General features: G+C 42.8%; 1 protein-coding gene across 1 annotated transcript; it reads left to right on the top strand.

Moving 5' to 3' along the window:
* Positions 1 to 5203: 5203 nt before the first annotated feature.
* On the top strand, positions 5204 to 21848 carry LOC125513308 (dnaJ homolog subfamily C GRV2). The gene is made up of 22 exons (XM_048678390.1): positions 5204 to 6002; positions 6958 to 7191; positions 7277 to 7364; positions 8277 to 8485; positions 8735 to 8836; positions 8919 to 8981; positions 9991 to 12186; positions 12476 to 12838; positions 12938 to 13078; positions 13529 to 13921; positions 14028 to 14519; positions 15124 to 15347; positions 15443 to 15787; positions 15994 to 16288; positions 17213 to 17659; positions 17742 to 18087; positions 18461 to 18804; positions 18887 to 19357; positions 19743 to 19867; positions 20522 to 20645; positions 21111 to 21179; positions 21312 to 21848. Exons 1-22 carry the CDS (start codon positions 5565 to 5567, stop codon positions 21534 to 21536), a joined length of 7734 nt encoding a protein of 2577 aa, XP_048534347.1. The 5' UTR covers positions 5204 to 5564; the 3' UTR covers positions 21537 to 21848.
* Positions 21849 to 24245: the final 2397 nt, after the last annotated feature.

Raw genomic sequence — 24245 nt, 5'->3', positions numbered from 1 at the left:
AAGGAACGCATTAAAATTCAACAGAACAACAGCACGAGCCATCTATCTACAACCAACATAAACAAGCAAGATACTATCAGGGACTAAGTTCATGATAAATTTAAGTTCAATTAATCAAATTTAAAGAACTCCCACTTAGATAGACATCCCTCTAATCCTCTAAGTGATCACGTGATCCAAATCCACTAAACCATAACCGATCATCACGTGAGATGGAGTAGTTTTCAATGGTGAACATCGTTATGTTGATCATATCTACTATATGATTCACGCTCGACCTTTCGGTCTCCGTGTTCCGAGGCCATATCTGCATATGCTAGGCTCGTCAAGTTTAACCTGAGTATTCTGCGTGTGCAAAAACTGGCTTGCACCTGTTGTAGATGGACGTAGAGCTTATCACACCCGATCATCACGTGGTGTCTGGGCACGGCGAACTTTGGCAATGGTGCATACTCAGGGAGAACACTTCTTGATAATTTAGTGAGAGATCATCTTATAATGCTACCGTCAATCAAAGCAAGATAAGATGCATAAAAGATAAACATCACATGCAATCAATATAAGTGATATGATATGGCCATCATCATCTTGTGCCTGTGATCTCCATCTCCGAAGCACCTGTTGGGGAACGTAGTAATTTCAAAAAATTTCCTACGCACACGCAAGATCATGTGATGCATAGCAACAAGGGGGGAGTGTGATCTGCATACCTAGTAGATCGACAACGGAAGCGTTTGGTTGATGTAGTCGTACGTCTTCACGATCCAACCGATCAAGCACCGAAACTACGGCACCTCCGAGTTCGAGCACACGTTCAGCCCGATGACGATCCCCGGACTCTGATCCAGCAAAGTGTCGGGGAAGAGTTCCGTCAGCACGACGGCGTGGTGACGATCTTGATGCATTATAGCAGCAGGGCTTCGCCTAAACTCCGCTATAGTATTATCGAGGACTATGGTGGCTGGGGGCGCCGCACACGGCTAAGGAACAGATCACGTGGATCAACTTGTGTCTTTGGGGTGCCCCTTTCCTCAGTATATAAAGGATGGAGGAGGAGGAGGCCGGCCAAGGTTGGTGCGGCCAGGATGTGGAGTCCTACTAGGACTCCAAGTCCTAGTAGGAGTCCACCAAGAGGGGAGGAAGGGAGAAGGAAGTGGAGGAGAAGGAGAGGTGGCCGGGCCCCTTTTCCCTAGTCCAATTCGGACTAGAGGGGAGGGGGGGCGCAGCAGCCCCTTGGCCCTTTCTCCTCTTCCCACTAAAGCCCATCAAGGCCCATTGCTTCTCCCGTAACTACCCGGTACTCCGAAAAATACCCGAATCACTCGGAACCTTTCTGATGTCCGTATATAGTCGTCCAATATATCAATCTTTACGTCTCGACCATTTTGAGACTCCTCGTCATGTCCCCGATCTCATCCGGGACTCCGAACTCCTTCGGTACATCAAAACTCATAAACTCATAATATAACTGTCATCGAAACCTTAAGCGTGCGGACCCTACGGGTTCGAGAACAATGTAGACATGAACGAGACATGTCTCCAGTCAATAACCAATAGCGGGACCTGGATGCCCATATTGGCTCCTACATATTCTACGAAGATCTTTATCGGTCAGACCGCATAACAACATACATCGTTCCCTTTGTCATCGGTATGTTACTTGCCCGAGATTCGATCGTCGGTATTCCAATACCTAGTTCAATCTCGTTGCCGGCAAGTATCTTTACTCGTTCTGTAATACATCATCCCACAACTAACTCATTTAGTTGCAATGCTTGCAAGGCTTAAGTGATGTGCATTACCGAGAGGGCCTAGAGATACCTCTCCGACAATCAGAGTGACAAAACCTAATCTCGAAATGCGCCAACCCAACATGTACCTTTGGAGACACCTGTAGTACTCCTTTATAATCACCCAGTTACGTTGTGACGTTTGGTAGTACCCAAAGTGTTCCTCCGGTAAACGGGAGTTGCATAATCTCATAGTTATAGGAACATGTATAAGTCATGAAGAAAGCAATAGCAACATATAAACGATCGGGTGCTAAGCTAATGGAATGGGTCATGTCAATCAGATCATTCTCTTAATGATGTGATCCCGTTAATCAAATAACAACTCATTGTTCATGGTTAGGAAACATAACCATCTTTGATTAACGAGCTAGTCAAGTAGAGGCATACTAGTGACACTTTGTTTGTCTATGTATTCACACATGTATTATGTTTCCGGTTAATACAATTCTAGCATGAATAATAAACATTTATCATGATTATAAGGAAATAAATAATAACTTTATTATTGCCTCTAGGGCAGATTTCCTTCAGTCTCCCACTTGCACTAGAGTCAATAATCTAGTTCACATCGCCATGTGATTTAACAGCAATAGTTCACATCACCATGTGATTAACACCCATAGTTCACATCGATATGTGATAAATACCCAAAGGGTTTACTAGAGTCAATAATCTAGTTCACATCGCTATGTGATTAACACCCAAAGAGTACTAAGGTGTGATCATGTTTTGCTTGTGAGATAATTTTAGTCAACGGGTCTGTCACATTCAGATCCGTAAGTATTTTGCGAATTTCTATGGCAACAATGCTCTGCACGGAGCTACTCTAGCTTATTGCTCCCACTTTCAATATGTATCTAGATCGAGACTTAGAGTCATCCAGATCTGTGTCAAAACTTGCATCGACGTAACTTTTTACGACGAACCTTTTTGTCACCTCCATAATTGAGAAATATTTCCTTATTCCACTAAGGATAATTTTGACCGCTGTCCAGTGATCTACTCTTAGATTACTATTGTACTCCCTTTCTTAACACAGTGTAGGGTATACAATAGATCTGGTACACGGCATGGCATACTTTATAGAACCTATGGCTGAGGCATAGGGAATGACTTTCATTTTATTTCTATCTTCTGCCGTGGTCGGGCTTTGAGTCTTACTCAATTTCACACCTTGCAACACAGGCAAGAACTCTTTCTTTGACTGTTCCATTTTGAACTACTTCAAAATCTTGTCAAGGTATGTACTCATTGAAAAAACTTATCAAGCGTCTTGATCTATCTCTATAGATCTTGATGCTCAATATGTAAGCAGCTTTACCGAGGTCTTTCTTTGAAAAAATCCTTTCAAACACTCCTTTATGCTTTGTAGAATAATTCTACATTATTTCCGATCTACAATATGTCATACACATATACTTATCAGAAATGATGTAGTGCTCCCACTCACTTTCTTGTAAATACAGGCTTCACCGCAAGTCTGTATAAAACTTATATGCTTTGATCAACTTATCAAAGCGTATATTCCAACTCCGAGATGCTTGCACCAGTCCATAGATGGATCGCTGGAGCTTGCATATTTTGTTAGCACCTTTAGGATTGACAAAACCTTCTGGTTGTATCATATACAACTCTTCTTTAATAAATCTATTAAGGAATGCAGTTTTGTTTATCCATTTGCCAGGTTTCATAAAATGCGGCAATTGCTAACATGATTCGGACAGACTTAAGTATAGATACGAGTGAGAAAATCTCATCGTAGTCAACACCTTGAACTTGTCGAAAACCTTTTGCGACAATTCTAGCTTTGTAGATAGTAATACTACTATCAGCGTCCGTCTTCCTCTTGAAGATCCATTTATTTTCTATGGCTTGTCGATCATCGGGCAAATCCATCAAAGTCCATACTTTGTTCTCATACATGGATCATATCTCAGATTTCATGGCCTCAAACCATTTCGTGGAATCTGGGCTCATCATCGCTTCCTCATAGTTCGCAAGTTCGTCATGGTCTAGTAACATGACTTCCAGAACAGGTTTACCGTACCACTCTGGTGCGGATCTCACTCTGGTTTACCTACGAGATTTGGTAGTAACTTGATCTGAAGTTACATGATCATCATCATTAGCTTCCTCACTAATTGGTGTAGTAGTCACAGGAACAGATTTTTGTGATGAACTACTTTCCAATAAGGGAGCAGGTACAGTTACCTCATCAAGTTCTACTTTCCTCCCACTCACTTCTTTCGAGAGAAACTCCTTCTCTAGAAAAACTCCGAATTTAGCAACAAAAGTCTTGCCTTCGGATTTGTGATAGAAGGTGTACCCAACAGTCTCCTTTGGGTATCCTATGAAGACATATTTCTCCGATTTGGGTTTGAGCTTATTAGGATAAAACCTTTTCATATCACAACCCCAAACTTTAAGAAACGACAACTTTGGTTTCTTGCCAAACCACAATTCAGATTGTGTCGTCTCAACGGACTTAGATGGTGCCCTATTTAACGTGAATGCATCTGTCTCTAATGCATAACCCCAAAACGATAGTGGTAGATCGGTAAGAGACATCATAGATCGCATCATATCTAATAAAGTACGGTTATGACATTCGGACACACCATTATGCTGTGGTGTTCCAGGTGGCGTGAGTAGTGAAACTATTTCACATTGTTTTTAACTGAAAGCCAAACTCGTAACTCAAATACTCTTCTCTACGATCAGATCGTAGAAACTTTATTTTCTTGTTACGATGATTTTTCACTTCACTCTGAAATTCTTTGAACTTTTCAAATGTTTCAGACTTATGTTTCATCAAGTAGATATACTCATATCTGCTCAAATCATCTATGCAGATCAGAAAATAATGATCAATTATAAGAAATTTCAGTCAATTATAAGAAATTTTATTTCTGCACAAAAAACAACGGCACGGTAGTTCTGCTGAAAACAACGTTAGTCCGGATTAGTTCCATTCAAATCATATGACTCTACACGTGCTTATCAATTTTCCTCTGAATTACATATTCAAGAACCATAACAGTCATAACATGGAATATAAACACTTAATTATAAACTCAAAAATAAACAATACAATTATTATTGCCTCCAGGTATATTTTCAAAACAACCTCAGGTGGATTTTCTTTGATGAGTCATCTACATTAAAACTTATAATACCATGCATTTGGAACCATCAATTTGTATGTCATGATGAACTTTCACAACTGATGAATTCCTTTTATTTTCTACTCTATCTACTACTAGGGGCGGGAGTGATTTCATAGAAATTGATTGTTTCTAAGAAGAGAAGAAAAATAATTTGATTTGATTTTATGACAAGTTGACGATGATGGAGTGAACCTGTCCTCGCGGGGCTGAGTCGAGCCAGCTCCACTTCCCTGCCACGATACGATACCACGACGATTTCACCACAGCCGTGGAAAAACGGAGATCGGAAGGTGGTACAGCTTCGCTCAACAAAAGCACAAAACTAATACACAAAAGCCAAAATCAAATCAACGAAATCGATCGGACGCCGACGAGAAGACAGCGAAATTCTCAATCTCCGACCACCCTACCGGTCTCCGGCGATCGGCGTACCCGCGGGCCACCCTGGACAGGATCGCCGGGTGGGGGGATCTCGTCGCCCAGATCGGCCGCGCTGGGGGCGAATCACTCCCGCCACTCTCCGGCGGCACCGCGCTCCCCCTTCTTCCAGCTCCCGCTCCCCTGGCGGAACCCTAATGCCCGCCGCCGAAGCCTCCTAGAGAACATGGACTTCGCCAGCCGCCACACCGCCTCGGCCCCGTCGGCCAACGCCGGGGCCGACGCCTCCTCCTCCGCCGTCACCGAGGAGCCCGAGTACCTCGCCAGGTACTTCGTCGTCAAGCACTCGTGGCGGGGGAGGTACCGCCGGATCCTCTGCATCGCCGCCTCGGGCGTCGTCACGCTCGACCCGACCACGCTCGCCGTCACCAACTCCTACGACTTCGCCGCAGACTTCGACCGCGCGGCGCCCGACCCCAACGCCGCCGCCGAATTCTCGCTCAGCGTCCGCTCTGACGGCAAGGGCAAGTTCAAGGCCATGCGCTTCTCCTCGCCGCTCCGCGCCGGGATCCTCACCGAGCTCCACCGCCTGCGCCCCGTGCACCCGGTCGTGGAGTTCCCCGTCCTCCACCTCCGCCGCCGCACCCAAGAGTGGGCACCCTTTGTAAGTTCTCCGCCCTTGCCCCATCGCGCCTTTCTTATCTTCTCGCCCGAGCACTATCCAGCCGTGCTACTATTCTGAATAATACAAGGTTGGAATATAACATCTCCACGGTCATCAGTCGATGCTTTCATGCCCAATCCAACTTAGTTTTGGGGTATATGGTACTGATAACTGCATTTCTGGAACTTCATATTTAAAGGGCTGCATCAGTTATAACTAGCCAAAGAATTGTCCAATTAGCCAAATGAGGTGGAATTGAGAAGAGGGTGATCTTATATGCCTGTACTGAAGTCAAATAGTTAGCTAGCTGTTGCTAATCCCGGCGGCAAAATCCTTGCTGATTCTCATATTGTCATGTGGTCATTTTTTTTGGCATGGGGCTTAGTTTACAAAGCTACAAATTGAAGGGATGTAAAAAATAAATGATCTTCGGATCGTGCCATAATTCCATCTTTTTGGTGCCGAACTTAGTTTACAAAGCTACTAATTGAAGGGGAATTAAAAATAGTGTAGCATACTTGTATAATTCTCCCTCCGTATCAAGATATAAGACATTTTTGTAGGCTAGTTTAGCCTACAAAAACGTCTTATATTTTGGTACAGAGGTAGTAGTATTTTTTCACGCAATTGGTTTTAATCTCTCTATTTATGGACAAAATTAACAAATGAACACCAATTTTCAAACCGTGCTACAATAAATGGCTGAAAACTAAGTCACTCAGTTTTCAAATTGTGCCGCAAGACCGCAATGCTAGTACCAAGCATTTAAGTAGTTAATAATAAATGAACATTACTGCACTGGGTTGATGAATAGTTAGACGGGCAGCTGATTGTAGAGTACCTCTACTGTAATTTACTTACACCATGCTGTTTGAGATGAATCTACTGTTTTAAATCATCAGCTGTTTAACATCTGATGATATCTTGGTTACTGGCATTGAAAAACATTATGTAGAAAATTAAGGTCACTTCGTTGGGAATTGAGCTCCTTGAAGTACACTCTGGTAATCTACGCTGGTGCTTGGACTTTAGAGATATGGATTCTCCTGCTATCTTGCTCTTGGGGGATAATTATGGGAGGAGGAGCGCTGAAGGCGGAGGATTTGTGCTATGCCCCCTTTATGGAAGGAAGTCGAAAGCATTTATGGCTGCATCAGGCAGTACAAACACTCTGATTATATCATCTTTGGTATGCTTTTTTGTATTCTTCTTTGTTAGTTGTTTCATTGCCTGTTACAAGTTGATGTAGCATTCTAATGCCAGTTATCTTTCAGACAAAAACTGCCAAGTCAGCAATTGGATTATCACTCTCCGTTGACAATTCACAGTCAATGACAGCTGCTGACTTCATAGCAAGGAGAGGTGAATATTGTATATCTGGTGATGATGAATTTTACTTGTGCTGCCGTTTTGTTGGGGATATTGAGTAGATTTTTAGGTGACTATTGTTTATGATGATGAGGGAAGGGGAGCCTTTGGCGCAGTGGTAAAGCTGCTGCCTTGTGACCATTTTTAAGCTTCACGCACTAGCCAACGCAACCAAAAGTCCGAACTGATGGAAAGGGCTAGTGCAATCCACATATGCTGTAACACTCCCTCTCACGTGTGACGGGGAAGACAAGTCAACACGTGCAACCGAAAGAGAGCGATGGCGCGCAAAACTCACATGACTCAAGAGGCCTCTACGTGGACACAAAGGGGGGCCATAAGCAATTTTTAATAAATTGCGAAAGTCAGGACTTGAACTCAAGACCTTAGCTCCGATACCATGTTAAGCTTCATGCATTAGCCAACGCAACCAAAAGTCCGAACTGATGGAAAGGGCCAGTGCAATCCACATATACTGTAACAACCATGAGGTCACGGGTTCAAGTCCTGGAAACCGCCTCTTACAGAAATGTAGGGAAAGGCTGTGTACAATAGACCCAAAGTGGTCGGACCCTTCCCCGGACCCTGCGCAAGCGGGAGCTACATGCACCGGGCTGCCCTTTTATTGTTTATGATGATGAGGCTGCACATATTAATGCATATATACAGTTTTCAATACATTTTTTCAGTATACAGCTTCAATATCAATATAAAACAAACAGACTCAGCGAAATAGCACCAAGTTTCAGATTGGTACATAAAATTCACATCTATCTCATGTATTAGTTTCAAGTTTATCTACAATGTCATCAAATCTACATCTGCCTCATGCAACAAAGGAGTAAAACTTGAACTGATGTTCTCTGTGTTCCCTGTGGCTATCATCTCACTTGATTTTCATTTTAGCTAATGAGGCAGTTGGAGCTGCTGAAACTCGGCATGGAGAATGGTCAGTAATAAGATTACGTCCTGCTGCACATGGCACTGCCTGTATTGAGAGCTTGAGTTTGGGTGTTGGACCACGGGGAGGACTTGGAGAACAGGGTGATTCTGTTTCTCGGCAGCTCGTTCTTACAAACACATCACTTGTGGAAAGGCGCCCTGAGAATTATGAGGTAGCCATTTTTTATTTTTTATTTTTGTATAAATTATTCACACTGAAACTTTTGATAGCATATGCACATGCTGCAAGTATGCTGCCATTCGCAAATCAGCTTTCAATAAATGGTAGTCTTGAGTACAAGGTCTAAGGGCACTTACACCAATTGTGGATATGTTTCTGTTAGATTGCTTGTTCCTTCTTTCTGCTATGACTTTGGTATGGTAGGTTTCTTACTTGGTTGCACTGTATCTTATCTTTCCAGGCTACTATCGTCCGGCCTCTATCAGCAGTAAGTGCCCTTGTGCGATTTGCAGAAGAGCCGCAGATGTTTGCATTCGAATTCAATGATGGTTGCCCGATTCATGTAAGTAGTATGCAATATAATATAATAGTCTCTAAGCCCAATGCCAGGAACGCCTTCTAATTGTCTTCTGTTTCTCACTCAGGTATATGCAAGTACGTCCCGTGATAATTTAATTGCAACAGTTGTTGATGTTTTACAAACCCAGGTATCACTTCTTTGATCTTTCTCGACTTTGCACCACTTGAAGTTAACAGAGTTGATATAATGTTTCGTGGAGGTGGAAAATTGTACTAGTTCTACCCTGATATATTCCAATACTCAGATTTACGGTCCTTCTTAGCAAGCTTGAAGTGACTTGTACTTTTAGCTCATCTAAGTCAATACTTAATGAAAATAAAGACATACATCCTGGTTAGAATTTAGTTTGCGGTTCCAAGTCACTATCTGAAGGGGAGCCTTGGTGCAGTGCTAAAGCTGTTGCCTTGTGACCATGTGGTCACAGGTTCAAGTCCTGGGAACAGCCTCTTGCAGAAATGCAGGGAAAGGCTGCGTACAAAAGACCCAAAGTGGTAGGACCCTTCCCCGGACCCTGCGCAAGCGGGAGCTACATGCACTGGGCTGCCCTTTTTTTTTCCAAGTCATTATCTCTAGTCGTGCCTGATTAGCTGTATGAAGACATTGAAGAGTACAGTTTCTTCGTGTGTACGTGTTACATATTCACAATATACAGCTTAGCAATTACTGAGTGCAAACACCAAAGTGCTTTCTAGGCACTAGAAGTGCAGTGAAACAAAACACATGGATATGTACCACACCTGGCCCCATTACATATACACTTAATCTCACTAGCACAGTGTAAGTTACTAAGTTCACATGTCGTGTATAGTTACTGATCACCTAATGTGGTGGTGTTACATGAAAGAAATCACTCCGATGACTGCATAACTACTTGGTCAACATTAAAGCAATTCAACTGTCATGTAGCTCTGTTCTGTACTAAATTGATTTATCTTTTTCTCGTGCCCATGACATGAGTTTCTTCTACAGTTATACTCCTCTAGCATAGATCACTACCACATGCTTAGAATGCATAGTACAATTCAGCCTTCCTTTCTTATCAGTTGATGTTCGTCTTGCATGTGTTTGTCTACTATGCTCACCTTGATCTCTGCGGCCAAGCATTCTCTTTATTTTAATCTCCTTGTTGCTTGCAGAGGCAATGTGCAATTCCAGTGCTGCCAAGGTTGACTATGCCTGGTCATCGTATAGATCCACCTTGTGGGGTTGCCCATCTTCAGATACCTCATAATGCTACTGTTGATATGGAAGCTGCTAACATGTACGTAAAACATTTAGCTGTGGTCGCGAAAGAGGCTGTAGCTTCATCTGACACTGTTCCGGGAGCAAAAATCAGATTATGGCGTAGAATAAGGGAGTTTAATGCATGTATACCATATACCGGAGTGCCCATCAATATTGAAGTGCCTGAGGTGGTCCTAATGGCTTTAATTAGTCTTCTTCCAGCCACCCCGCAAAATCTTCCTGCTGATGCTCCACCTCTTCCGCCTCCATCACCAAAAGCAGCAGCGACAATAATGGGGTTCGTTGCATGCTTACGGAGGCTACTTACATCAAGAAGTGTGTCATCACATGTGATGGCATTTCCTGTTGCTGTTGGGAGAATAATGGGTTTGCTTAGGAATGGCTCAGAGGGAGTGGCAGCTGAGGCTGCTGGGCTTGTGGCTATGCTAATTGGTGGTGGTCCTGGTGATACATCGATGTTGATGGATACGAGGGGAGAATCCCATGCTACCTACATGCATGCAAAGTCTGTACTGTTTGCACAACCGATCTATGTTCCAGTCCTTGTTAGCAGATTAAAGCCATTATCAGTTTCACCATTACTTTCTCTGTCTGTTGTGGAAATCCTTGAAGCTATGCTTTGTGATCCCCATGGTGAAACAACCCAACATGCTACATTTGTTGAGTTACTACGCCAAGTTGCTGGTTTGCGCCGTCGGTTGTTTGCCTTATTTGCGCACCCTGCTGAAAGTGTAAGAGAGACCATTTCAGTTATTATGCGTACAATTGCTGAGGAAGATGCAATAGCAGCAGAGTCTATGCGTGATGCTGCCTTGAAGGATGGTGCGCTTCTGAGGCATTTGTTAAATGCTTTCTTCTTCCCTGCCGGCGAGCGGCGTGATGTTAGTCGGCAGCTTGTTGCTCTGTGGGCTGATTCTTATCAACCTGCGCTGGATCTGCTGTCCAGAATACTTCCTCCTGGACTTGTTGCTTATCTTCATACGAGGTCAGATGAAGATTCTCAGAACCAGTATGACGAAGTACCGCTAAGCAGAAGGCAGAAGCGGATACTTCAGCAGAGGAGGGCTCTTGGTGGTAAGAACATGGAAACACCAGAACAAGGAATGCCCCCCAATAGTGTTGATGATGGAGATTTCTTCAGGCACACCAGTGTGGGTCCTTATGGAGGAGCAGATGTCAATCAGAGGCATGTCGGCCAGTACTCAACCGCCCACACCCCTTCTCCTGCTACGAGTATTGACCCTTCTCATGCAGTTCCACATGGTGCTGTACCTCAGTCTGTTTCTGAAAATCATCAACTTGGAACACCACAGCTGGATTCACACACTTATTCAGTGGACCCCACTGCTAATGGTGACCTTATTGAGTCCTCACATTCAGATTTCTCAGTACCTGCACAGATTGTGGTGGAAAACACTCCTGTGGGATCTGGCAGGCTACTATGTAATTGGTTTGGATTTTGGAGAGCATTTGGTCTAGATCACAATAGAGCAGATTTGATATGGAATGAACGCACAAGGCAAGAATTAAGGGAAGCATTGCAAACTGAAGTTCATAACCTTGATGTTGAGAAAGAAAGAACCGATGATATTGACCCTGGAAGTTCGGTAAGTGAGGATGATGGTGGTTGTGACACCTTACCGCGAATTTCATGGAACTATGCTGAATTTTTTGTCAGCTACCCTAGCTTGTCTAAAGAAGTCTGTGTTGGGCAATATTACTTACGGTTGCTGCTTGAAAGTGGAAGTAATTACCGAGCACAGGATTTTCCACTACGTGACCCTGTTGCTTTTTTTAGAGCTCTGTACCATCGTTTCTTGTGTGATGCGGATGTTGGTCTAACTGTGGATGGTGCAGTTCCTGATGAACTGGGTTCATCTGATGATTGGTGTGACATGGGAAGGTTGGATGGGTTTGGTGGGGGTGGAGGTTCCTCAGTAAGAGAGCTTTGTTCAAGGGCAATGGCTATAGTTTATGAGCAACATTACAAAGTTATTGGGCCTTTTGATGGCACAGCACATATTACAGTTCTCTTAGACAGAACAGATGATAGGGCTTTAAGACACCGATTGCTACTTCTGTTAAAGGTTTGTTGTGCTACACCATGACCCCCCCTTGTTTTTCTTTCCCATCTTATCATCTGGTAAGATTACATAAGATGCACTAGATATGAAAACATCAATGAGCTTTATTCACATGGAGTTTTCCTGGCCACATCAGTATCATCCATAATACCTTTAGATACCCGTAGAACAGCGAATGTGGGCAATAATTTTATACAATCTTATCAAGATCAATTATCAATAGGTTATTTGCTGATGTGGCGCGTCTTTTCCATGCTGATAAATTTCACTTTGGTTTCCCCTCTTTTTGTAGGCCTTCATGAATGACCTTTCAAATGTTGAAGCGTGTGTTCTTGTTGGAGGCTGTGTTTTGGCTGTTGATTTGTTAACTGTTGCTCATGAAGCATCTGAGCGGACAGCTATTCCTCTACAGTCTAATCTCATTGCATCAACCGCATTTATGGAGCCTTCAAAAGAGTGGATGTATATTGACAACGATGGTACAAAAGTTGGTCCACTTGAAAAGGATGCTATTAGAAGGCTGTGGTCAAAGAAGTCAATTGATTGGACAACAAAATGTTGGGCCTCCAGTATGTCTGACTGGAAAAGATTACGTGACATTCGAGAGCTGCGTTGGGCACTTTCTGTTAGAACACCTGTTCTGACTTCTACTCAGGTATTCAGTCTGCAGCTTTATGATCATGTGCACTCACGCGGCCCACATGCAATTTTTCTGTACTGTCGTTGATTCATGAAAATGTATTTCTGTACGCAGATTGCGGATGCTGCCTTGTCTATATTGCATAGTATGGCATCTGCACATTCTGATCTTGATGATGCGGGAGAGATAGTGACCCCAACTCCTAGGGTGAAACGTATATTGTCAAGTCCAAGATGCCTTCCTCATGTTGCTCAGGTGTTTTTTAGCCTCAAGTTTGCTTTGTTTTCTATCATCAGTGGATACTATGTAGCTATCCTGTTTATACTATTGATCATACAGGTGCATGATATGGGAATTTATTCCCATAAAATACCACTAACATACTCCTTAATCCGCAACTAGGATACAGATAGGAACATGTTTGATAAACATAATCTAAACAGCAAAGTGTGCAGATGAAGTAACAATCCCAGAACGTGCCAGCAGACTATAAATCCCTAGTTAACCTGTTAGCGTAGTTATCACCGTTACTGATCTAGCCTTTGTTTTTATGATAAGCTGTTGTTGTACCAGTAAACCTCATGCTTATATTGTGATAAATTGGTTTAACTCTTCAGTTATTCTGTTGACTTATTTTTCATTACTTCTGGAATCATTTTATCAATCAAACACTGATGAAACAAAACATTTTGAAATTATATATAGGCCATGCTTACTGGGGAACCAAGCATTGTTGAAGTATCTGCCTCTTTGCTTAAGGCTATTGTCACAAGAAACCCCAAAGCTATGATTCGATTATATAGTACTGGTGCCTTTTACTTTGCATTGGCATACCCTGGTTCAAACCTTCTATCAATCGCACAACTTTTTTCGGCCACGCATACTCATCAAGCCTTTCATGGCGGTGAAGAGGCTGCAGTATCTTCATCATTGCCTTTGGCAAAGCGCAGTGTACTAGGTGGACTGCTCCCAGAATCACTGCTGTATGTCTTAGAACGTAGTGGTCCTTCTGCTTTTGCTGCCGCAATGGTGTCTGATTCTGACACACCAGAGATTATATGGACCCACAAAATGAGGGCAGAACATCTTATTCGTCAGGTATTTTGCCTGTGTAGCCTTCATTGCTATTTTTTAAGACATTTGCTTTGAAATTTCTGGATTTTAATCTTTCAAATACTTTTTTGCGTTCTACTTGTTTTCTTAGGTCCTGCAGCATCTCGGTGATTTTTCTCAGAAATTGGCTCAACATTGCCATTCATTGTATGATTATGCTCCTATGCCACCTGTGACCTACCCGAATCTGAAAGATGAGATGTGGTGCCATCGTTACTACCTTCGGAACCTATGTGATGAAATCAGGTTTCCTAACTGGCCCATCGTTGAACACGTAGAGTTTTTGCAGTCACTACTGGCAATGTGGCGTGAAGAGTTAACTCGCCGTCCAATGGATTTGTCTGAAGAAGAAGCCTGCAAGATACTGGAGATTACTCTTGATGATCTTGTAATTGGCGAGAAGGGTAGTAGCAAAAAGTCATCCGAGTTAAATCTGGCCAGTTTGGCAAAAAATATTGAAAACATCGACGAAGAGAAGCTTAAGCGCCAATACCGGAAGCTGGCAATAAAATACCATCCAGACAAGAACCCTGAGGGAAGAGAAAAGTTTGTTGCTGTGCAAAAGGCTTACGAGCGATTGCAGGTATTCCATTGTTTCTATGACTGTTGACACCATGCCACCTTTGGTATGCTTGATTTCTTATAGTTAAATTAATTAATTAAATTGGAGGCACCATAAATAAAATGATAGACGGGTTAGTTATATGGAGTTATAACTGGATCATTTTTAGTATAGAGTAATTTTTCGAGGAGGATTGCTAGCAACATAAAACGAGTGTAGTAAATCTCAGGTTATCCTTTCTAAGGAAGTAGGTGTTTCTTTTTTTCTTAGCTTTAAGTTTTCTCCTGCGGAAGATCTCTAAATCTAAATTATAATTGTGTATGGAAAAGCATTTGCTTGTTGAATTTGATTAAGCTGTTCTCCATGTTTTGCCTTCTCTTTTTGTTTCTTATTCTTATTTGGTCCGTCCTTTTCTTTTATTGGGGTAACTGTATGAGCAGATTTCTTCTGTGCACTTCACAAATCATTTTCCACCTTGTAACATTCGCCCTACAAATTGGAGTAAGGCAAAAGGGAACATGTGAATAAACATTGAGTACTGTTAAGATTATTCCCACAGTGTTTGACTATTGACATTGAGTCCTTTTAAAGATATTTACTGTGAATGCAATATCTATGTATGCAGGCAAGTATGCAAGGATTGCAGGGACCACAGCTCTGGAGGCTGATACTCTTACTTAAGGCACAGTGTATCTTGTACAAGAGATATGGACATGTCTTGGAACCATTCAAATATGCTGGCTATCCTATGTTGCTAAATGCAGTTACTGTAGACAAGGATGATAGCAATTTCCTTTCATCTGATAGAGCCCCTCTTTTGATAGCCGCTTCAGAGCTGATTTGGCTGACGTAAGCTAAAAGAAACTTAGTTTAGCTATGTTTATATATTTTTTCAGAAACTGTTTATTTTCATTGCCTCTCATGTTCTTCTCATCTGCTGCCAGATGTTCATCATCTTCACTAAATGGAGAAGAGCTTATACGAGACAGCGGTATCCCGTTGTTGGCAACACTGCTTTCACGTTGCATGTGCATCGTTCAGCCCACAACTCCGGCACACGAACCAGCGGCAAAAATAGTCACCAATATAATGCACACATTTTCAGCGCTCAGCTTGTTTGAGTCAGGAAGAGTTGAGATTCTTAAGTTTGCTGGCCTTGTTGAGGATATTGTGCACTGTACAGAACTTGAATTTGTTCCATCGGCTGTGGATGCTGCTCTGCAGACAGCTGCTAATGTTTCAGTTTCATCTGAACTGCAAAATGCTCTGCTTGCCGCTGGCTTTTTATGGTACTGTCCTGCCATCTTTTTGCTATTGCTATTATAATATGATGATTCCCTCCTCTCTCTAAAAGAAAAGAAGCTATAGTAACATGGAGTTAGTACTGAACGAATTCTGTACATATCATACTTGACTGAATCAAATTGACATATACATTAGCAAAAAAGTAGGTAATGTGAAGCCATAGCAGTGACATATTCAAATGTTTTTGCAGGTTTGTCTTGCCCTTACTGTTTCAATACGATTCGACAGCAGAAGAGAATGAGACAAATGAATCACATGGTGTTGGGGCAAGGGTGCAGATTGCCAAAAATCTTCATGCAGTACATGCAGCTCAGGCTTTGTCAAAGCTTTGTGGTCTTGGTGGTGACGGAACATCAAGCCCATCTAACCTTCCTGCTTTCAATACATTAAGAGCACTTCTTACTCCCAAGCTTGCTGACATGCTGAGAAACCGGCCACCCAAAGATCTATTATCAAATCTGAATTCAAACTTGGAGTCACCAGAGGTAATAGGTTCTCTGTTCAATTGTATATTAGGCAATTTGCTAAGCTTACTACTTTACTATTATTATTACTGGCACATAATCCATGCACATGTGGGTACACCTCACTGGACTTAGTGAATTCCATGACAGTGGCTCTAGCTTCAAAGATGTAGCAAGAGCAGTTTCATAGTCTTACTTAGTCTCTAGTCCCGACTTGATATTAATTAGCTATGGAAGTGATGTTCTCTACGGGTATAAACAGACGCACACTCTGAGTAGTGATGTTGTTGTTTATTTAATCAACCACGCAATTGCTTCATAGGGAGCAATTATAAACTACTTCCTCCGTTCAAAAATGTAAGATGCATTAGATATTTCAACATGGACTACATACGGACTGAAATGAGTGACCAAACCCACTAAAACGTGTATATACATATCCGATTCAGAAAAAAGTTAGAATATTTAATATTTGTGAACGGAGGGAGTATTTCACTACTTATGTACTATGTCAGTTCGCAAATGGACGACTTCCTTGAGTGTATGCTGTTAAACTTCTCTACATTTAACTTGTAATATTTTTTAGATTAGTTAAGTAAAAACAATATTGTTATAAATGTCATGAAAATTATTTCCATAATATGACAATTTGGTAGTTTGTACTAAAATATTCGTATGGAAAGTAGTGGCCAAAATTGCATCTTGGAGACTGTATGAAAGGTAATCTAGTTACAAATGGAAGGAGTAACTTTCGAAAAATCTACTACAGTTTGGTTCTATATATATCTGATGATGGCTTCACTAGTTTACACATTGCTTTAAGTGAGCAATTGCAAGCTGCTTTTCATGAACACGTTTGAGAGATTATTACACGACAATCTACTACTGTTTAGTTGTATGTGTGGACTTGATTTTTATAGCTTAAGAATTTTTTCTTGTTTGTAGATCATATGGAATTCTTCAACCAGAGGAGAGCTCCTCAAGTTTGTAGATCAGCAGCGAACTAGCCAAGGTCCTGATGGTTCGTATGATTTGACAGAATCACAGTCTTTCAACTATGAAGCTTTGTCAAAAGAATTGAATGTTGGTGATGTTTACTTGAGAGTTTACAACAATCAACCAGATTATGAAATAAGTGATCAGGAAGGATTTTGCATTGCTCTTCTTAAGTTTATAGCAGGTCTAGTGCAAAAGTGGAGTTCCATAAATTCGGAGGAAAATATGACGCACGAACATGATTCGGTTATCGATACATCTACTGAAAATGGTGGAGCCAGTGATTCAACTAATGAAGGAAAAGAGGATAATTCATTTGAAAAAGGCAGTAAATATGAAACTGGTGGAGATTGTGAAGTTATTACAAACCTCAGAAGTGGGTTAACATCGCTTCAGGTACTCTTTTGGAACAGGTTTCTCAAGTTTTCTGTGTATGCTGCTCATTTTCTGACTTTTTTTTTCATTCTTTTTGCTACAGAATCTTCTGACAAGTAATCCAGGCTTGGCTGCTGTTTTTGCTTCCAAGGAACGATTGACACCTCTATTTGAATGCCTTGCGCTGCCTGTTCCTCCTGAAAGCAATATCCCACAAATTTGTTTAAGTGTTCTTTCTCTCTTGACAAAGCATGCTCCTTGTTTGGAGGCCATGGTCGCAGAAAGGACGAGTCTCATTTTGCTATTTCAGATACTACACTGCAATCCTTCTTGTAGGGATGGGGCGCTTGCTGTCCTCTATTCTTTGGCCAGCACGCCAGAGTTGGCCTGGGCTGCTGCCAAGCATGGTGGTGTAGTGTACATTCTCGAACTTATGTTACCCCTTCAAGGTGACAATCTCTATTTTGGCATTTTTTGCTACATTTAGATATTTATATGAGGCTATGGTGTTGTTGCTATTTCAGAAACTAATGTGTAGTTTACACGTTTCACATTCTTCATGCTCTTGCTGTTTTGTTGGCACCAGATGTTATTTGATGAGCAATAGTATGTTTAATTAATTGATTTTTTTTAAATGTAGTGTGAACTTCTCACCAGTATCTTGCACTGATCCACCACCTTTAAGTTTCCTATATGTGTTTATGAAACTTTGTTCTATTTTTAACTTCTTACCGTTCACATTGGTTTTTTCATGTTTAACTACCACTAGTTTAGAGATCTAATTATGCACAACATATTACTCACTTAGTTTATATCATGTAGAGGAAATCCCTATGCAGCAAAGAGCTGCAGCTGCATCCTTATTGGGCAAACTTGCTGGGCAGCCGATGCATGGTCCCAGGGTGGCCATCACGCTTGCTAGATTCTTGCCCGATGGTTTGGTTTCTGCAATTAGAGATGGACCTGGTGAAGCTGTTGTTTCATCTCTTGAACAGACAACAGAAACTCCTGAACTTGTATGGACACCTGCAATGGCAGCTTCTCTTTCTGCGCAGCTGTCTACCATGGCGGCAGACCTTTACCAAGAGCAGATGAAAGGACGTCTTGTTGATTGGGATGTGCCGGAACAAGCCTCTGGCCAACATGTAATGAAGGATGAACCACAGGTATAGTGCTTGTTCTAGAATTATTCTGGTATCTGCATTTCATAACATTGGCTTAGGTATTATCATGCTGTGCAAATTTCAGGTTGGTGGAATATATGTGAGACTTTTCCTAAAGGATCCCAAGTTTCCACTGAGAAACCCTAAAAGATTCCTTGAAGGGCTCCTAGATCAGTATGTTTCTTCAGTTGCTGCTACCCACTATGAAGCAAATGCTGTTGATCCAGAACTTCCTTTGCTGCTTTCTGCCGCACTTGTTTCTTTGTTGCGTGTTCATCCGGCACTTGCAGACCATGTTGGTTACCTAGGTTATGTTCCAAAGCTGGTTGCAGCTATGGCTTATGAGGGAAGAAGGGAGACTATGGCATCTGGACAGGACACAAGTAGAGTGCAAGCAGAACCTATTGAGCACGATAACTCTGATGGTGTCCCTGAGACCACTGTGCAGACTCCACAAGAGAGGGTTCGCCTTAGTTGTTTGCGAGTACTACATCAGCTGGCGTCTAGCACCACTTGTGCTGAAGCTATGGCGGCAACAAGTGCAGGAACTCCTCAGGTATTAAATTATAATGAACTTATTTGTGTTTGTTATGACTCTTGAGGGGAACATTGCATATTGATCTTTTTTGCTGATACAGCAGCATGGCCACTAATGTAATTTGACTTCATCTGAAAACGTTTGGTGACAAAGCTTGATAATACTAAGTTCAGTGTGAACCTTGGTGTTTAAAGAAATTATGACTGAAAATTCCTTTTCTGGCGTCGCTTCAACAATAACTATTTATCTCTTAAATTTACAAGATGTTTGCCTTTATAGTTTGAATTCTGTAGAACTTATGGGGGGAGAAGCCAGAAGAGGAAATCCAATATGATTGGCGTAGCACATCTTTTCATAAATGGCATCTAAGGGCCCATGATCTATTTCTTGAACTACCTTGCAGGTTGTTGCACTGCTTATGAAAGCAATTGGATGGCAAGGTGGAAGTATACTGGCATTAGAGACACTAAAGCGTGTTGTTGGCGCTGGTAATCGAGCTAGAGACGCGCTTGTTGCACAGGGGTTAAAGTAAGCTGCTCCAGTTTAGCTATAGGTCTTTAAATATAGAATAGAACATTCCATTTCCCAAATACTCCCTCCGTAAAGAAATATAAGAGCGTTTAGATCACTACGCTCTTATATTTCTTTACGGGGGAGTATCATTTAATTTCGTAAATTTGAAGTGGCCTTCAACAATCACTATTCAATGCTTTGGTGCTATATATTGTTAGAGGGCAGACTTGCGTGAATATGCAACTTTAAAGGATGCACCTGGTAATTTATGAAACATTTGCATTTAGTGGGTTCCATTTATGTTGAAAACCTTTCTGATCAAAACTTGTTCAATATAGCTATTTTTTTCTGATTGGAAAATTAGGTATTCTGCAGCATCTCAGCATCTGCCTTTACCCCATTCTTTTGACATTTTACAGAACTAAAACATATTAACTTGTATTGTTTTTCTTCTGGTTAGACTTTGGAATACACCTTTTGTCTAAATAACCATCATTTGCAATATATTGATACTTTTTTTGAATGAAAAGGAATCCTAACCAGGACCAACCACTACCAGTGTCTACTTGCTTCATCTTGTTAGTCACTGCAGCGGTAGAGCTACTGTTTTTCAGTGAAAACAGCTCAATAACTATTTTTTTACTCTGTATTTACTACGAACCAAAATAGGGTTGGTCTTGTTGATGTGCTCCTTGGCATTCTTGACTGGCGAGCTGGTGGAAGGCAGGGACTCTGTAACCAAATGAAGTGGAATGAATCAGAGGCTTCAATTGGGCGTGTACTAGCAGTGGAGGTAAGCATCATATTCTGGGTAGCATTTTAGCTAAATCTTGCTATTGCACTGAGCAGTTAGATGCAATCAAAAGAGAATTGGTTTGATCATAGACAGTCTCTAGGGAGCTGATGTCCAAAGTGCATCTTCCATTTTGCTTGTTTTGTGTACTGGGTGGTATGAGTGTAAGATTGCCCTGAAATATTTGACCTGAAAATAAATCAAGTGTTTGCCCAAAGAATTGGCTGAACTACATTTCGTGTCGTCAAGTCTTCAGAGCATTAGTCTCCTGACTATTGAGTAGTTAAAGCATGATATAAGAGGGTGCAATCCTTGGATCCTGTCAAGGCCTCGTTGTGGTATTTATGCATTTTAGGTTTGAGTCGTTTGAAAATTCAATTTCTTAATACTTGAATAGCCTCTACGGCTTGTGTTTTGTTGATAATATTTGATGTACTTGTTTTTTGTTTTGTTTTATCTAAACAGGTACTTCATGCTTTTGCAACGGAAGGCGCTCACTGTGCTAAAGTTCGAGAAATCCTTAATTCTTCTGATGTGAGTCTATAGAACTCTACAGTTCATATTAGCTTATGAAATTGCAGGAGTAGATCATTGATGAAGCAACTCACTCGGCAGTAAACAAGAACTCTAGTTAGTTAATTAAGATCTTTTTTCTGTCTTTCGCAGGTATGGAGCGCTTACAAAGACCAGAAACATGACCTGTTCCTTCCATCCAACGCACAAACTTCTGCTGCCGGAGTTGCAGGGCTTATTGAGAGCTCATCTTCAAGGCTCACCTATGCCCTCACGGCGGCGCCCTCGCCTCAACCCGCCCTGGTCCGTCTACCATCGTCATCTCCTCCTCCACCGACTGGTCCTGTAAATCCTGCCAGCGGGCGGCGGCATTCGTAGCGCACAAGTTGAAAAACACGCTGATCTCAGCTTCTTGACGATGGCGTGAACATTTTGGAGTTGGTTAGCTCTTCAGAGCGACTGCAGGTGGATTGCAAGTACATAGCATGTACAGTTTTTTCTGTTACAGAGGTCGGGTGTCGTGTGCGTTTCTTGTACATGTAAAAGCACTCCTTTTTGTGAGTTTCACCTGTCCATAGAAAATATCCGGGATGGAAATGATTGCATCAATTCGTTTCGGCTTGATGCCATGCCAATACATTGTCCTTTTCACATAAGAGGAATGAGTTGCATGGTATTTCTTTCGCCTCACATTTTGATGTTTGCCCAGTCAATTTGTCACTTGATTCTCAGATGCTTGCCTGCTCACTTGCTCTGGGCGAAGCTCAATTTGTCATCCGTGGCTTGCATATCTACTGATCAGATGGATTTCATGGGGCGTGCGGCTCACCACCTAGCCTCTCCACACCAATGGTACGTTGTCTTTCCTGCGTGCGCTGTCACGCTTTGGCACGCTCAGAATGATTCAACAACAAGCGCTGGTCTGCTGCCTACATCAGTACATATGCGCCTGAAATGCTCAGGCTTTGGAGCAACAGAACACAGCGCAAGGTGGAGGATAGGGACTCTGTTGGCTTGGGCACATAAGTTGGAGTGTTGCATAAGTTGTTCCTCTTGCCCCTGCCTTCCTTTCTTTCTCTGTAGGCTGCTTGTGGCCCTTTGCACCACGGTGCACATCACAAGCCTCATGTAATTGACCACTGGTCTTCAGTCTTTGCCTGTTTTGAATATATAAGGTAGAAGGATCTACCTTTCATTTCAATTTTTTTTAATCGCCCCGACTGATCGACTGGTTTCGTCAGCCTCCTCTCTCTCTCGCCGCGTGGCTATGTGGCTCTCGTGCGAGTCGCCTCTCTCTATCTTTCTCTACCCCGTCTCTTCTTCCCGTATCTTGCCCCATTCCCGTCCTTCCCCTCCACCTACACCGCCGCATCGCACAACCACTGTGTCGCTTCTTCATCGCTTTGCCTCCGGATGGCATGGATGTCCACTGCTGCGACGCGTGTCTTTATTGCAATCAGCGTGATGGCAAATTTGGAGCGGCATGGCCGCACAACAGTGATGTGACACGTCGGTGTTTGCTAAGAGGTCGTGCAACGGCAACCAAACGATTCCCGCCACCAATTGTTGCAAGGTTGGGCATCAATGTTGTAGACGATGGTTGCTACATGTGACGAACGGACATTGTAGGCGGACGTTGTAGGTAGGTGATGGAGTTAAATCTGACAGATCTCGAGAAGGGGGTGATCTTGGCTAGATGGTAATAGGATGAAAAGAGACACAATATTTACCATGGTTAGGGCCCTCTCAAAGAAGTGAACCACGTTCTGTTTGTATTGTATTAATTGTGGATGGGATATAAAGTACAGGTTGATCTACCTCGAGATCTTATGTGAATGAATCTAGGTCTAGGGTCCTAAACCCCTTGGCTCATATAGACATAAGGGGTACCTAGGGTTGCACCTAGGTCGGTAACATCAGGATATAAACATGCTGAGGATCGCATTTTTTCTTGGAGCAGGTGCCAAGTATTCGGAAGATTTCATCTTGAGTACGCCGAGGGCCCGACATGCGTGTCCCACTGGTTGATAGTTTGGGGGTCTTTGGCCTAGCCCATGCTCGGGGCCGATGTGGTTAGCACCCCCTTATGTAGTACACCATCAGTAGCCCCTGAACCGGTCTTCCAAGCTGAGGATAATCCTCGGAAGACTTGCTCTTCTATGTGCTAGTCTTTGATCTTGCAAACTGGTTCAACACTCACCTTTGTGCTTCCTTCTTTGACATAAACGTAGCCTGTGTAAGAGGAATTATATACCTCGGACTCCGGAGGATCCCCAAACGAGCTCTTCCCGAAGAGTATTTTTATTGTCGGACCCGAGGACCCTTACCCCGACTAGTTAGCTTAACAACAAAGTCTCTCCCGAGGAAGAGTGGGTGCGCCTGGTTGGGTCAGGTTCTGACAACTTTTGACCGAACTCGAAACACCACCATATATTGTAGAACCGAAAGGTCTCATCAGTACTCATTATGTCATGGGTAGCGTAGCTTGCGGCCGTTGCTATTGGCACGTCTCATCAGTTAAGAGATCGTGCCCTGGATTTTCGGCGGCATTACCAATAAAACACCTCAATCCATGCGCGCACATAACGCACGTCGCGTTGGGAACTTGCGAGATTATTGCCGCGCAATCCGTACGTTGAGTGTTTTTACCGGCTTATAAAATCCAAATGGTGGATTTACTCCATTTTCACACCTTCACCCTTGCTCCCAGCTCTTGTGATTCCCAAGCTCCGGCGCCCAGATATCAAAACTTCAAACAGAGCCTACCAATCCCCCCTTCCTTCCCTCCCCATCTCCACCGATTATTGGGAAGGGAAAGCACACCGGGGTGGCGGCGGCGGAGGAGGAAAAGGCGGCAAGCAAGAGGGGGATATGGCCCCACTCGACCGTCGCCGCCGCCGACATCACCAAGCTCCAGGTGCTCGGCTACCTGCCCCCACGGGGTAAGGTGAAGTGTCGTTCCCCTCTTGTCGGGAAGGTAATTTGCTCCGCCACCCGGGTTCTAGAACCTCGGGAAGGTGAGCGCGTCATGTTCACCCCCACCTTGTACAAGGTCCGGGGTTTCCGATCCACCCCTCCCTCCAGGGC

This window comes from Triticum urartu, chromosome 1 (assembly GCF_003073215.2).
Source record: "Triticum urartu cultivar G1812 chromosome 1, Tu2.1, whole genome shotgun sequence".
Taxonomy (NCBI): domain Eukaryota; kingdom Viridiplantae; phylum Streptophyta; class Magnoliopsida; order Poales; family Poaceae; genus Triticum; species Triticum urartu.
The sequence above is the reverse complement of the archived record's forward strand: the minus strand, read 5'-3'. Positions and strand labels throughout refer to the sequence as shown.